General features: G+C 47.1%; 1 protein-coding gene across 1 annotated transcript; it reads left to right on the top strand.

The window, feature by feature from the left end:
- The first annotated feature begins 6983 nt into the window (after positions 1–6983).
- Positions 6984–11946, top strand: Spry2 (sprouty RTK signaling antagonist 2). The gene is made up of 2 exons (XM_021203792.2): positions 6984–7397; positions 10139–11946. The coding sequence occupies exon 2, from the start codon at positions 10190–10192 to the stop codon at positions 11090–11092; it is 903 nt and encodes a 300-aa protein (XP_021059451.1). The 5' UTR covers positions 6984–7397; positions 10139–10189; the 3' UTR covers positions 11093–11946.
- Positions 11947–12977: the final 1031 nt, after the last annotated feature.

The following is a 12977-nucleotide window of genomic DNA, read 5'->3' as shown; positions in this document are numbered from 1 at the left end:
TGGTTTGCAGAATGAATTCCAAAACACAGGGTGATGTCCTATCTTCAAGAGGTATGTCCCCAGGGTGTGTGTTAAGGATGGTGGGGTCAGAGAAAGAAGAGAGAGAGAGAAAGAGGGGGGGGGGGTTCTGGAGAGAGGCGGGGAAAGCTCACCAAAGAAAAATAAACCCCACCTATTCACCTTTATTTGCATATGTTCACCTGCCATTGTGTCCTGTGCTAATTTCTCTCTTCTCTACAGCCTGTAGCCTAAAATTTTCATAAAGTTAATTTAAACCAGGATTTAAAAAAAATTCAACAGAGGAGGTTGAGAACAGTCTGCATTTCATAAAAGACCATCTTAGAAAAGAGGAAAGGAGAGGTGATGGTGGAGAGGAGAGAATAGAAAAGAAGGAGAAGATGGAATGGGGGAAACACTTGTGGGAGGGGATACTGGTTGTGAAGCGAATAAATAAATACAATTAAAAAACAAAAACAAACAAACAGAAAATACCAGAAACAGAAAACAACTGGTTTCAATAATTCTGAAATCTACAGCCTTTTAAGCCAGTTCAGATACAGAGGGTGAAAACATTCCCTAATGATTTTCAGTCACTAAAGAGACTAAATCAGTCTCATAACTTGCATGTATATTTATGCAATATCAGTCTTTGATGTAATTTCTAGCCCACATTCATGATACATAACCCCAGGACTGGGGATATGACTTAGTTGGTAGAGTATAAACCAAATATTGCTTATACTTAGAGTCCCAGCACTCTAAGGGTACAGGCAGAGAGAGGGTCAGATGTTCAAAGTCATCCTCCAGCCCAAGCCACCCTGGGACAACTGAGATTCTGTCTAAAATCAGAGAAAAGAAAAAAATTACACAGGTATATCTACTTAAAGATTTACTTATTTTTATTTTATGTGCATGGTTTTGCCTGCAGGTATAATGTGCATCTTTTATGGGCATCGTCTGGTACTCTCAGAGGCCAGCAGAGGGCGCCAGATCTTCTGGAACTAGAGAATCCAGGCAGTTGTGGGTCACTAGGTGGGTGTTGGGAACCAAACCCAGATCTTCTGCAAAAGCAGCAAGCACTCTTAACTGCTGAGTCATCTCTCCAGCTCCTAGGTATTTTGCTTTTTACAAAAATAAGACTTGAAAACTATTAACTTAATTAAATTCTTTGGTTTAATTAATTGGAAATAGAATATTTTCTTTTTAAAGAAATAGTAAAACAAAACCAAGAACCTGGCTTTCTTCCTTTTATTTTTTTAGTGTATTTAATGGTTTATTTTAATATTGTTTAATTGGCTATTTTAGTTACATTTCAAATGTTTTCCCCTTTCCAGGTCTCCCCTTTGGAAACCCTCTATCCTATACCCCCTCCCCCTGCCTCTGTGAAGGTGCTCACACACACACAATCCCATCTTCCCACCCTGGCATTCCCCTACACTGGGGCATTGAACACCCTCAGGCCCAAGGGCCTCTCCTTCCACTGAAGTCCAACAAGGCCACCCTCTGACACATACTCGACTGGAGCTGTGGGTCCCTCCATGTGTACTCTTTGGTTGGTGGTCCAGTCCCTGGGAGCTCCAGGAGGGTCTGCCCGAAAACCTGGCTTTCAAGAAGAAAAAAAAAAAAAAGGAAAAAAAAGAAAAGAAAACCCCCTACGAAACTTATCATATGCTTAACCTCTAGACCAGTGGTCCTCAACCTTCCTGATACAACAGCCCTGTAATATAGTTCCTCATTTTGTGGTGACCCTCCCACCCCCAACCATAAAATCACTTTTGTCGCTACTTAATAATTGCACTTTTGGTACTGGTGTCAATCATAACGTAAGCCTCTGTGTTTCCGGTGATCTTAGGTAGCCGTAATGGAAAGGTCACTTGACAACCCCCACTAAGGGAGAGCAACATAGGTTGAGAACTACTAGTGAAGATGTATTAGTGTTAGAACCCAAAAAAACTTTGTTTCAACTCAAAAAAGTTCAGGGGAACCCTGATGTAGATTGCCCAGAACTTTGGCATAGTCTGTATCTTTAAAAGCTGTTTTATATAGCTTTACAATATTTTAATAACAATTTTATTTACATTGTATGTATTATGTTGTAATTTAATGTTTCAATGTAATTTTAAAACATTTTCCTCCCATGAGAGTGACCTAAATCTGTACACCGGCATACTCCAGTCACCAACCCAGACGTATTTAGATGTAACCTGTGCACTGAGATTTGGAACTGGCTGCTGGCCTTAATATTTTGGTGTCTGTGCTAAAATAAGAACCATGGTAGAAATTTCTGGACCACATCTTCCCTAGAGAACAGTCTGAACTTCCTGTGCCCTTTGATCCAATGCCCACACAATGAAAAGTATAAAATTAAAACATCCACAGATGTGGAAAAACCATGCCTGTCTGCCTGCCTTGGGGAGCAGAGGCAGGAAGATTGCCCAGAGTTGCAGAGTCCTTCCTGGCTACATAGTGAGACCTTGTCTAAAACTCAAACTAAAATAACCTGTGTATTCAGAAGCCAGATCTTGATACTGTTAGGAAGCATTACCAAAGGCTAAGGGCCACCGCTGATTCTCACTTACAGGAGGCTTTAGCATCTAATTGTTTTAAGATTCAGAACAAAGAAAACACATAGGAGAGTAAATGTGAAGTTGAGAGGACAAAGGACAAGATCTCTGAGCATGCAGACCTACGAAGGGAGTTTAATCTTTAGGCCAAAGAGCAAATACATTGAAAAAGCACAAAGAAAAACACAGGAAGCTAGCAGTGGGATCATTTCTTGCCTTGTTAAAAAAGTTTCAGCCCCCTATCTGACTTTGCATAAATTGTACTCAAGATGTGCAAGCATCTAGCAGGAATATTCATTCATTAACCAGCACAAACCCACAAATGGATTCCAGCTAAAGAGATCTCTGAAAAACGGTAGGCGGAGGGACAGGAGCCGGAAGCTCAAGGTCACCTATCAGGACTACTCCTCTCACCCCAGGTTAACCTTAGATCCTGCTCTGAGTTTAGTTAGGGATAAAGGACATCTGCAAAGAAGGTTAGATTCAGAGATAAACTGCTTCCAGTCCTCCAAGCAATCTAGATAAGACATCAAGTGGTCTATTTTGAATTCCTTTGCTTCTTTATTGAAGCCACTCCCAATTCCCCTCCTGGAGGCAATATCACCAGAATGTGAGGAATCAAAGAAATTCAAAACGTAAAATGATAACAGCCATGACTGCCAAATCCAAAGGTCCCCACAGCACAGAGCCCTCTGCTGCAGGAAGGTCCCGGAAGAGTCCTTGCATAAATGAATTTTACTACACCAGGTGGGCTGTAAAAAGAAAATGGTGGCCAACTGGTCCAAAATGTAACTGTGCTGTCTTTAAATACAAATACAAAAACCAAAACCAAACAAACAAAAACTCCTTTGGTAGTAGAACAAAATGTTTAAATACTGATTAATTCTTTGCATCAGAAGCACATTGTATGTTTGCAAAGTTTCTCTCACATTTTCAAAGCTAACACCAAACCTAGGAAGGTGAAGGGATTTTTTTTTTTTTTCAAATCTCAGAAAGAAACTAGATTGAGAGCCTTTTACAGATATACTTTGCCTGTGTTGTAAAGAAGACCAAACAGCTTAGTCCAGCTGGCAAGGACAATCCTAAACAGTGTTCCAGTTCATTCAACACAACTCTAAAGAAGCTTGCTTATACTGTCTTCTACCAAAGACCTGAGGAGGTGAGATTCACGGAGTGTTCAAAGTCTACTTCACTAATAAAAACAAATGAGGAAGGCTACAGTTATGAAGAACAAATACATGAAATCAGAAAATAAAGCCAGATTTGAGAACACAACTAGTACACAGCAGATTTTGCTCAACAGCAAGCGCTGGTAAAGAATATTACTTGACGAGTCCTGGGAACCTGGAGTTGAGTAGCTCATTGCAACATGGAGTCCCTTGGGTTTGTTTTTGTTTTGTTTCACAGTGCCTGACAAGTGGTAAACCCTCTGCTTAAGGCACAGAGTTCTCTTTCTAGAACTTTCCACAACACATCTGAAAGTGAGCTTTCTCTTGATGTTTGGCTGAGCGCTACCATTACCCTGATTCTCTTCCACAGTGGACTCCAGTTTTAATCCGTGAGTATGATAACTGATTTGGAGGCACAGCAGTTTCATGAAACACCTCATTGTGCATATACAATGTGTGCACAAATACAATTCGTCTTTTTTTATTTTAACAGTAGTCTTTGGAAGCACAATATAGTAGCTTATACACTTCACTGGCTGAAAAACAATAAAGCACTAAGATACAGCCTAAGGAATAATTTAAAAGGATACAACAGATTCTTCCATTTATTTTGCTCTTAAGTTACAGGTAAAATGTTTTCCTAATGTGAGGATTATGGGAGAGAAAACCAGTAGATTACCTAAAATCCTTTCTAATGTATGAAAGATAAATAGGAATTCTTACATTCTTCCCCAAGCATCCGGAAGTTCCTGATTTAAATTCTATTTTATGCTTTGATTCCTAATGACCTGTTGGCAGAGCTCCTGCGGCGCTGGAGGAAATGGCATGGGGCAAATGTCTCCCAAGAAGCGGTCACCGGGTGCAAGGGTGTGATGGGAGGTGTTTCCCTTGCCACCTCTGCTTTCAGATGCTAGCAGGTCACACACCAGCGACTCCTTCCTGACCTGCCTCCCACAACCTGCCTTTGACCCTCCTATAGGGCTCCTGGGTGGAGATTTTGAATTTCTTCGGAATCGAACCAGCTCAATCTCAAAGGGAATGTGGCTAAGAGGGGTGGCAAGAAATTCCACCTTGCATAGCGTTTATACTAGACATCTTAAAATCCCGAAGCCGGCCAACCCACTTCTAGGAAAAGAAGCCCCCCAACACGTAACTGAGTCCGGCAGAAGAAAGCACCTCGAGGCCCGCGCCTGGCGCTCGCCCCCTAGCGGCTCCTTCGGGAAGCGCAGCGGCGCCCGCGCTCGCCTGCCGGAGACTCCACGGATTCCGAAGCCGCTTGAGCCGCGGTGGCCGGAGAGGCCCAGCTGTCCTGAGCCCAGAGTGGCTGGGACGCGACGGAGTCGGCCGATCGAGCGTCTTCCACCCTCAGCCGTGCAGTTGGGGGGACGTAGGCCAGCGCCCGGAAATAACGCATGCCACTTCCCCTGCCATCTCTAATTCCAAACCCCAGGCGAAGGAGGAAGAGTCGTGGAGAAACACCGAGAGGGCAAGGAGAGAGCGCAAGCCAGGCGAATGAGGTGCCAGGGACAAAGTTAGAGACGTCGCCAGAAAGCAACTAGAGGCCAGGGTAGCAGCGAGCAGGTGAGAACTGGAGCGAGAGAAGTCAAACTCCACGTTTTCAGGAGCTCCAACCTCGCACCGTGCAAGGTCGCAGGTGCTGTGCGGGAATTTTGACCTTACAGCAGGTACCTTCCGGTTTAAAAACAAAAAAAAAAAAAGTAAAATCTCAGCTAAAATTGCAACATATGCGTGTGGATACATTTCAGTGACACCCCCCCACCCCCGGCGCGTGTTTCCACGTGCAGGCACCTTAGTACAGCCGCGGCCAGAGCGTACCTATTTTCTGTGTTTTAAATGGTTAACTATAGTCCACTTCCGAGATGAACAGGAGGAACTTATAGAATGTTCTGGTTGACAGTGGGATTTGAAAGATGACGCTCTTTTTATTTATGGTTTCGCGAAGGAGGAATTCTGTAGGGAAACAGACTCTTCCCGCCCCCCCCCCATTTCGGAAGTCCATGATGTCGCCCTGAGTAATCGCGTGGGTATTACAGAATTAATTTAAAAGGTTTTTGCATCGAGCAAAACAGTACCAAAAAAAAAAATCTTCAAAAGGCCTCCATCTATAGATAATCCCTCTTAAAAAGGAAATTCTAACAAACTACAAGTCCACACACAATCCAAAGCCAATCCCAGCCAGAGCAGAAGGGACTTGAAACCCGAATCTACATTCCGTTCCTCCCGTACAAGGCTCGGGAGGTGGGGGAGGCGGGCTGTGCTGGTGCCCGGTGTATAATCGGGTTAATCCAGTAGACAAAGAATAAACCAATAGCCCTCCCACCTCACTTCCCGCTCCCCTTTCCCTCCCCCTCCTGCTCCCCCACCCTCTTCTCCCCCTGGGCATCGGTGGGGGAGGGGTGCGGTGGAGGTTGGGGGGGGGGTGCAGGCATGGGAGAGAAGAGGTAGGTAGTAGGATCGAAATGGAGATTCCTAATCGAATCTAAAAAGCTGCGACTCGCTTTTCTCGCTAACCCGGGGCGACCGGGTTAGAGTTTGCAACGTCCTTCCTTCTCCCCTCCCGGCGGCGAGGGGAGAGAAAGTTCCCCAAAGCGAGGCCAGCCTCGGGCTCGTGGCCTCTGGGGTGTGTGTGTGTGTGTGTGTTGGGGGGAAACCCTTAAGGTCAGTGTTTCCGTGAAACTAGATAAACTGACCCCGCGCGGCCCCGCGTGAAGGCGCCCCGGCTGCAGGAGCGGCTGGGGACGCGCGGGGCGGCGCGGTTGCCCTTTTGAATGCCTCCTGCGGCTCGGAGCGCTGGCGGGCGCTGGAGCGCGAGTGAATGTAGCCCCGCGGAGCCAATGAGCTGGGACCGGATGCGATATATCCTCTGGGACAACAACTGCTCTGTTCCGCCTCGGATCCACATGACGCCATTTACTGCTGCCGCGGCCGCTGCAGAGCTCCCTGCCTCCTCCGGAAAGGCGAGGGCGCAGGCCAGCGGCGCCCCCCCCCCTCCGATCCCCCCCCCATCCCCGGCCGGGCCCCACACCCTCCTCCCCCGCCGCCTCCTCCCCCTCCGCACCCCCACCCCCGCCTCGGCTTAGCCGCCGCGCCTCCGCAACGCCCAGTCTGCACGAGCGAGAGCTGCGCGCCGCAGCGCCAGCGGAGGAGAGGGGCCGGCGGAGCGCGCAGCGCCCAGGCCCCCGCGCGCGCCCGGCCCGGCCCGCGGCCCCGCGCCTGCCTCCACTCCGGAGCAGCCCCGGGCCCCCAGGACTTGGCGAGCTGGCTTTAGGCTCTTTGTAAGGCCGTGCTCGCCTCGCTTTCTCTCATCGACCAGGAGAAAAAGAGACTCGCCAAGGTTGCCGCTTCGGCCTCTTGTTCATTGAGAAAAAAAAAGGAGAGAGAGAGAGAGAGAAGGGGGGAGGAAATACTCCGCGTGCGCTTCTGGAAGGGAGGTCATCTCTCTAGCCCGGAATCCGGGAGGGTTCCAACGGTGAAGGACTGGGTTCCAAAATTTCCCCGTGGTTTTAATCCACCGATTGCTTGGAAGTTGGANTGAAGCAGAGTTTGGAAAGAAGGGAAAAGTTTGCATCGGGACNGGATTTATTTGCACATCGCTGAAGAAGAGGATCCAAGGGAGAGGGGTTGGTGCAAAGCCGCGATCACGGTGAGGAGCGTTTGGCTTTTCCCCTTCTGGAACCGTAGCCGGACGGGAGTGGGGTCCGGGTTCCTCTCTCCTCCACTAAACCAGCTTGCTTCTCGGGAGGATCCGGGAACTACCCTGCGGATCTCCGCCTAGAACAGGGGTTCGGCCATGGCCGGGCTACAGGGTATGCCTATGCAGTGTCCCCCGTCCCACGACAGTTCACTCTTAAGGGGTTTGGGGCGGAGGGCCGCTTCACTGCGTTCTACTCCTACCCCTGCATTGGCGACCATTCAGTCGCCGAGAGCTTTAAGGGAGGGAAAACACAAAGTGTTTCCCAGGTCGTTGTTGCAGGCTCTGGCATTGCTAACCTGTTCCTCCATTCGGTGAAGGCTAAGTTGTAGAAGAGCCATCCTGAGGCGGGGGCGCCTGTGGGGCTGGGGTACTGGGCTTCTCACCTCTCCACCTCACCGGGGCAGGAGACTCGGCGGGCGAGCGGAGGCGAGAGTGCCAGGCGGAGGGAGTCCCCGCCTCTGCCCGGTGTGGACAGTCTAGCCCGGTGCGGGTGGGAGCGTCGCCCAGCCTGGCGCCGCGTCTCTGCGGTTCGGAAGTGCAGCTTTCTCTTTTTTTCCGTTCTTCGTGGTCGGCCTAGGTCACGCTTTTTTTTTTTTTTTAAATATATTTGGACACTGAGGCTGACCTAGCACTGGAAGAGTTATCAAGTGGTCGCGATCGTTTTCCATTACCTGAAAGTAGGTGGAAAAATAAAAAGGCTAGTTTTTTTTCCCCCTTCCCTCTTTTGTATTACTGTTTTTAAGATTTGGAGTCTTAACGCCTTTTTTACAAAGGGGTTTCTGTGTCGGTTTGCCCCACCCTAGTGCTGAAGTCCTTTCCCCCTAATCCTCAGTCTGATCACACACGGTTCTTAATGGGGGTTTCAAAGCACTCTCAAAGGGGGAGGGAGAGGAACTGGGAGAGCGCAGAAGGGTGGAGGGGGGGCCTGCGATGGAGGCGGCCAGGGATCTGTAGAAATCACTTTTTTTTTTCTTCCGAAAGATGCTACTTTGCACAGCAAGCAGGTCCTCACGGGAAGTTTCCGATCCCAGGGGCTCAGAGTTGTGCATGCCTGGCGGGTGCAGTGGGGCTCTGGATAAAGCTATTTTTCTTTCGTTTTAAGAAATATGTCTTATTCTTTCTGATCTAAAAGGAAGAGGTAGGCGTGTGCAGATTACAGGCAGTGCTAGCTTCGGTCATTGCACCTTGGAGTCGCTCTGGGAGTGTGGGTGCAAGCTGTGCGTCCTGAGCCGGCTCTTCCCCGGGCCGTCGGCTTTGGAAACTAGTGAGGACAGGCGTTTTGAGGGCCTTCGCAGAAACACCTTGTGGTGACCTTGCGGCTGGGGGTGGGTGTGGGTGTGTTAGAGTGGCTCCCCCTCTTGGGGCCGGATGGCAGTTCCTCTTGGGTTGGGGGAAATTTTAGCCGCGGGGGTGGAGGAGGGGGAAGTGTGCTCGTGCCTTTCATGACACGTCCCCTTCGGAGGCGCCCGCGCCCCCTGCCTGCCTGAGCTTCTGCGGATTATACACGGGAGGGGCCGGGCTGGCCCCTGGACAGCGTCAGTCCGCCTGGAGAAAAGTCCCCCGGGGTTCTGGCTGAGTCCCACCTGCTGGGGACTGTGTGGGGGCGCAGATAGAGCCGATAAACGGGTTGAAAGCGAAGAACAGCCTTGTGTACCTTGCTGTTGGAGGTGAGCAGATCCGGTTTCCAGCTCTGTCTGCTTTGTCACCTGCCTTGTTCGCTGCCCTTTTACCAAGAGCAGAGGTTGGATTAAAAAGAAAAATCCGGTTTTGCCTATTTTTCTTTATTTTCATGTGGACTCGGGAGAGGGGGTGGGGTGGTACTTAAATCGAAGCATGACTGTAGTTTTTAAGTTTACTTGACAAGATCATAGGCTTCCACTGTGACACTTCAGATTCCTAAAACTTCTCTTGTTGCAGTTACTTGCTTTGTGCTGATGGATATTTTCAAGATGAGAAAATCATGGTTTTTTTTTTTTTTTTTTTTGCATTGCTTTATCTATAAAAAAATGACTTGTGGTTCGGAACCTGAGGCTAGACGCCTAAGGATGTGGGTCTGTAGAATATTTGATTCACAAGTTGTAGTCTTAGGACCGTTTTCATGTGCTACCTAATGGGATTCAACTATATAACTTTATGCTAATAATATTTATTTAAAATTCCACTTTAATTGCCCTTGAAATGTACTTTTTATCATAGCCGTCCTATGGGATTGGAAAAAGATTAGACCACTCACGGTGCAAGTGTGATGTAAAAAAAACTGACTTGACCGATACGTTGTGGGTGTTTCATGTAAAAATGATCACAACAAACTTAAACCTACTTCAAAATCTGAAGAGTATACCTGTAAAACTGTTGGTAGCAGTGATGCCCCAGCGTTTCCTGACAATTTTTAGCCGGAGCCTTCTAAATTGCATGTTTATTTGAGTAAAGCATTCAGTGAATGGGTAGAGCTTAGCTTTGAGTTTCTGCGCTTACTAAGACTACAGAACGGTCAGTGCCTAGCCTTGATTTTCACTTTTGAGAACATGCCTCGACCATCGGCTGTTCTCCTACCTCGCCACTACCAGCGCATTTCCAAGTCCCATTTTCTCCAGAGGATGTGGGAAGTGGAAGAGTCGTCAAGTCTGGTGGGTGGAGAATGCAAGTCTTATTAGAGTGTAAACCATTTTCTTTCCTCTTGGTTTCCTCAGGAGTTCCGATGTGTTCTAAGCCTNCTGGGGGGAACACACTGCCAAGACCTGATGGAGGCCAGAGCTCAGNGTGGCAANGGCTCGCAGCCTTTGCTGCAGACAGCCCATGACAGTGGCAGGCAGCGTGGGGAGCCGGATCCCAGAGATGCCCTTACCCAGCAGGTACACGTCTTGTCGCTGGATCAGATCAGAGCCATCCGAAACACCAATGAGTACACAGAGGGCCCTACTGTGGTGCCAAGACCTGGGCTCAAGCCTGCTCCTCGCCCCTCCACTCAGCACAAACACGAAAGACTCCACGGTCTGCCGGAGCACCGTCAGCCTCCCAGGCTCCAGCCCTCGCAGGGCCATTCTTCACGGGCCCCNCTGTCCAGGTCCATCAGCACCGTCAGCTCAGGGTCTCGGAGCAGTACAAGGACAAGTACCAGCAGCAGCTCCTCGGAACAGAGACTGTTAGGATCGTCCTTCTCCCAGGGGCCTGCTGCTGATGGGATAATCCGAGTGCAGCCTAAATCTGAGCTCAAGCCTGGTGAGNTTAAGCCACTGAGCAAGGATGATTTGGGTCTGCATGCCTACAGGTGTGAGGACTGCGGCAAGTGTAAGTGTAAAGAGTGCACCTACCCGAGGCCCCTGCCGTCGGACTGGATCTGTGACCAGCAGTGCCTCTGTGTGAAAGGTCTCTTCTATCACTGCTCCAATGACGATGAGGACAATTGTGCTGACAACCCGTGCTCTTGCAGCCAGTCCCACTGTTGTACGCGATGGTCAGCGATGGGTGTCATNTCTCTCTTTTTGCCTTGTTTATGGTGTTACCTTCCAGCCAAGGGTTGCCTTAAATTGTGCCAGGGGTGTTATGACCGAGTGAACAGGCCGGGCTGTCGTNGTAAAAACTCAAATACAGTTTGCTGCAAAGTTCCCACTGTCCCCCCCAGGAACTTTGAAAAGCCGACATAGCATTATTAATCAGGAATATTGCAGTAATAGGGATTGTTGCTCCGCCCCCTCCCATTCCCCCCCCCCCCTTTAACACATATGCAACCAACTAAACAGTTGTAATCTTGGCACTGTTTGTAGAGAGTTAGGGGATTTGTGGTTTGCAGCGAGATGCTTTTCTTTCTTTTTTTTTTTTCCTTTATTTTTATTTTTTTTTTTGGTCCATGTGCCATTTTAACTGATATGCTTGCTAGAATTTAGCTAATGGAACCCCAAGGAAGGACAGCAGAAGTTGGTGACCCACATTGCATAAGCTAAAGCAGGAAACACTCCTAGGCGAAGAAGGTCTTGTTTGTGACTCATCCATGCAAAATGTGTAAATTAGCAAATGGCTCCCGGACCCCTCCTTGTTTTCTCCAGAGATAATGTGCTATATTTTTGTATATATGATAATATTTGCAACTGTGAAAAAAAAAAAACAAGTTGTGCTATGCTTCATGGCACAGTCACAAAATATTATACTAATATGTGGTACATTCAGAAGAATGTGAATCAATCAGTATGTTTTTAGATTGTATTTTGCCTTACAGGAAGCCTTTATTGTAAGACTCTGATTTCTTCCCTTTGGACTTGATGTATATTGTACAGTTACAGTAAAATTCAACCTTTATTTTCTAATTTTTTCAACATATTGTTTAGTGTAAAGAATATTTATTTGAAGTTTTATTATTTTATAAAAAAAAGAATATTTATTTTAAGAGGCATCATAAATTTTGCCCCTTTTATGAGGACGCGGTGGTTGCTGCAAAGGAGAGGTTACANATGCTATGTTCAATATAAAATAGAAAATATATTAACGTTTGAAATTAAGCTGAGCTTCTTTTGTCTTATTTTACCTGGTCTCTTGTTTGTTTCAAATGTAAGAAGCCATGTTTTAATGTCAAGGTATTCTCTCCAGTAGGCTCACTTACCTGCACGAGAGTCCTTTTCGGGCAACTCGGTGGCTTTCAGAGCTGCTGCTGCCCGTCAGCACAAACCAGCTGAGTACTGGAGTCTTGTTAAGTGTCGGAAGGTCCTTTGACTCTGTGTTCTTCCCAGTCTCCTGCTGGCATGCCTTGTCTCTACCTGGTAACTCTGTTATCTTGAGCTTACTTAGAAGACATTCCAGAAAGATTAACGGTTAGAATTTTTTTCCTAATATACAGTATTAAAAATGGATGTCAGACTCAAAACTAGAGGAACAAGTTTGCTCAATAAACACTTGAGTACTTGTCTGTATGTCAGACATGGAACGTGTCTGTGTGCAGGATGATCCTTATAACGGAGGAAGAAAAAAATGTTTTCTTCACTTAAGCTGGTCATGGTTCTTTCTACTGTGTATTTATTTGCTTTAAATTCTGCCGTTCATCAACACACACTTGGTATTCTTTATTGAAAAAAAAAACATTAAAAAAATACTATTTTGATTCAGGTTGGTCAGATATTTCCAATCCAAGTGTGCCGGTTCATATCTCTGACCTGAATCACATTATATAGAAAGTTAGTTTTACTCCTATGTAAACGTGCAGTATGGCAAAACATCAGTTTGTTCAGAGCTGTCCTGTGGCAACAGAGACACAAGCTGCTACAGGCCCATCTTGACAATATTAGTCACCCTGTGGTTGGTGATTTTTTTTTTTTTTTCCAAAAGCCTAGCATTTTGCTGCCAAGAATCCCCGGAAGTCTAGGAAATTATTTACCTGCCGTTCTAGCTTAATCTCTTGTTTCCTGTTCTCTTGTGTGAAGAGGTCTTAGTGCAAGCTGTCTTCTGTTTTGTTTTGTTTTTTAAATGGGCTTTCAAGGAACCCTATGGCTGCCTAAACTCTGAGAACTGTCCTCTGAACTTCAAACAACACAAGCCTCAATT

Source organism: Mus pahari, chromosome 8, assembly GCF_900095145.1.
Source record: "Mus pahari chromosome 8, PAHARI_EIJ_v1.1, whole genome shotgun sequence".
Classification (NCBI taxonomy): Eukaryota; Metazoa; Chordata; class Mammalia; order Rodentia; family Muridae; genus Mus; species Mus pahari.
This window is presented reverse-complemented; position numbering and strand designations above follow the sequence as displayed.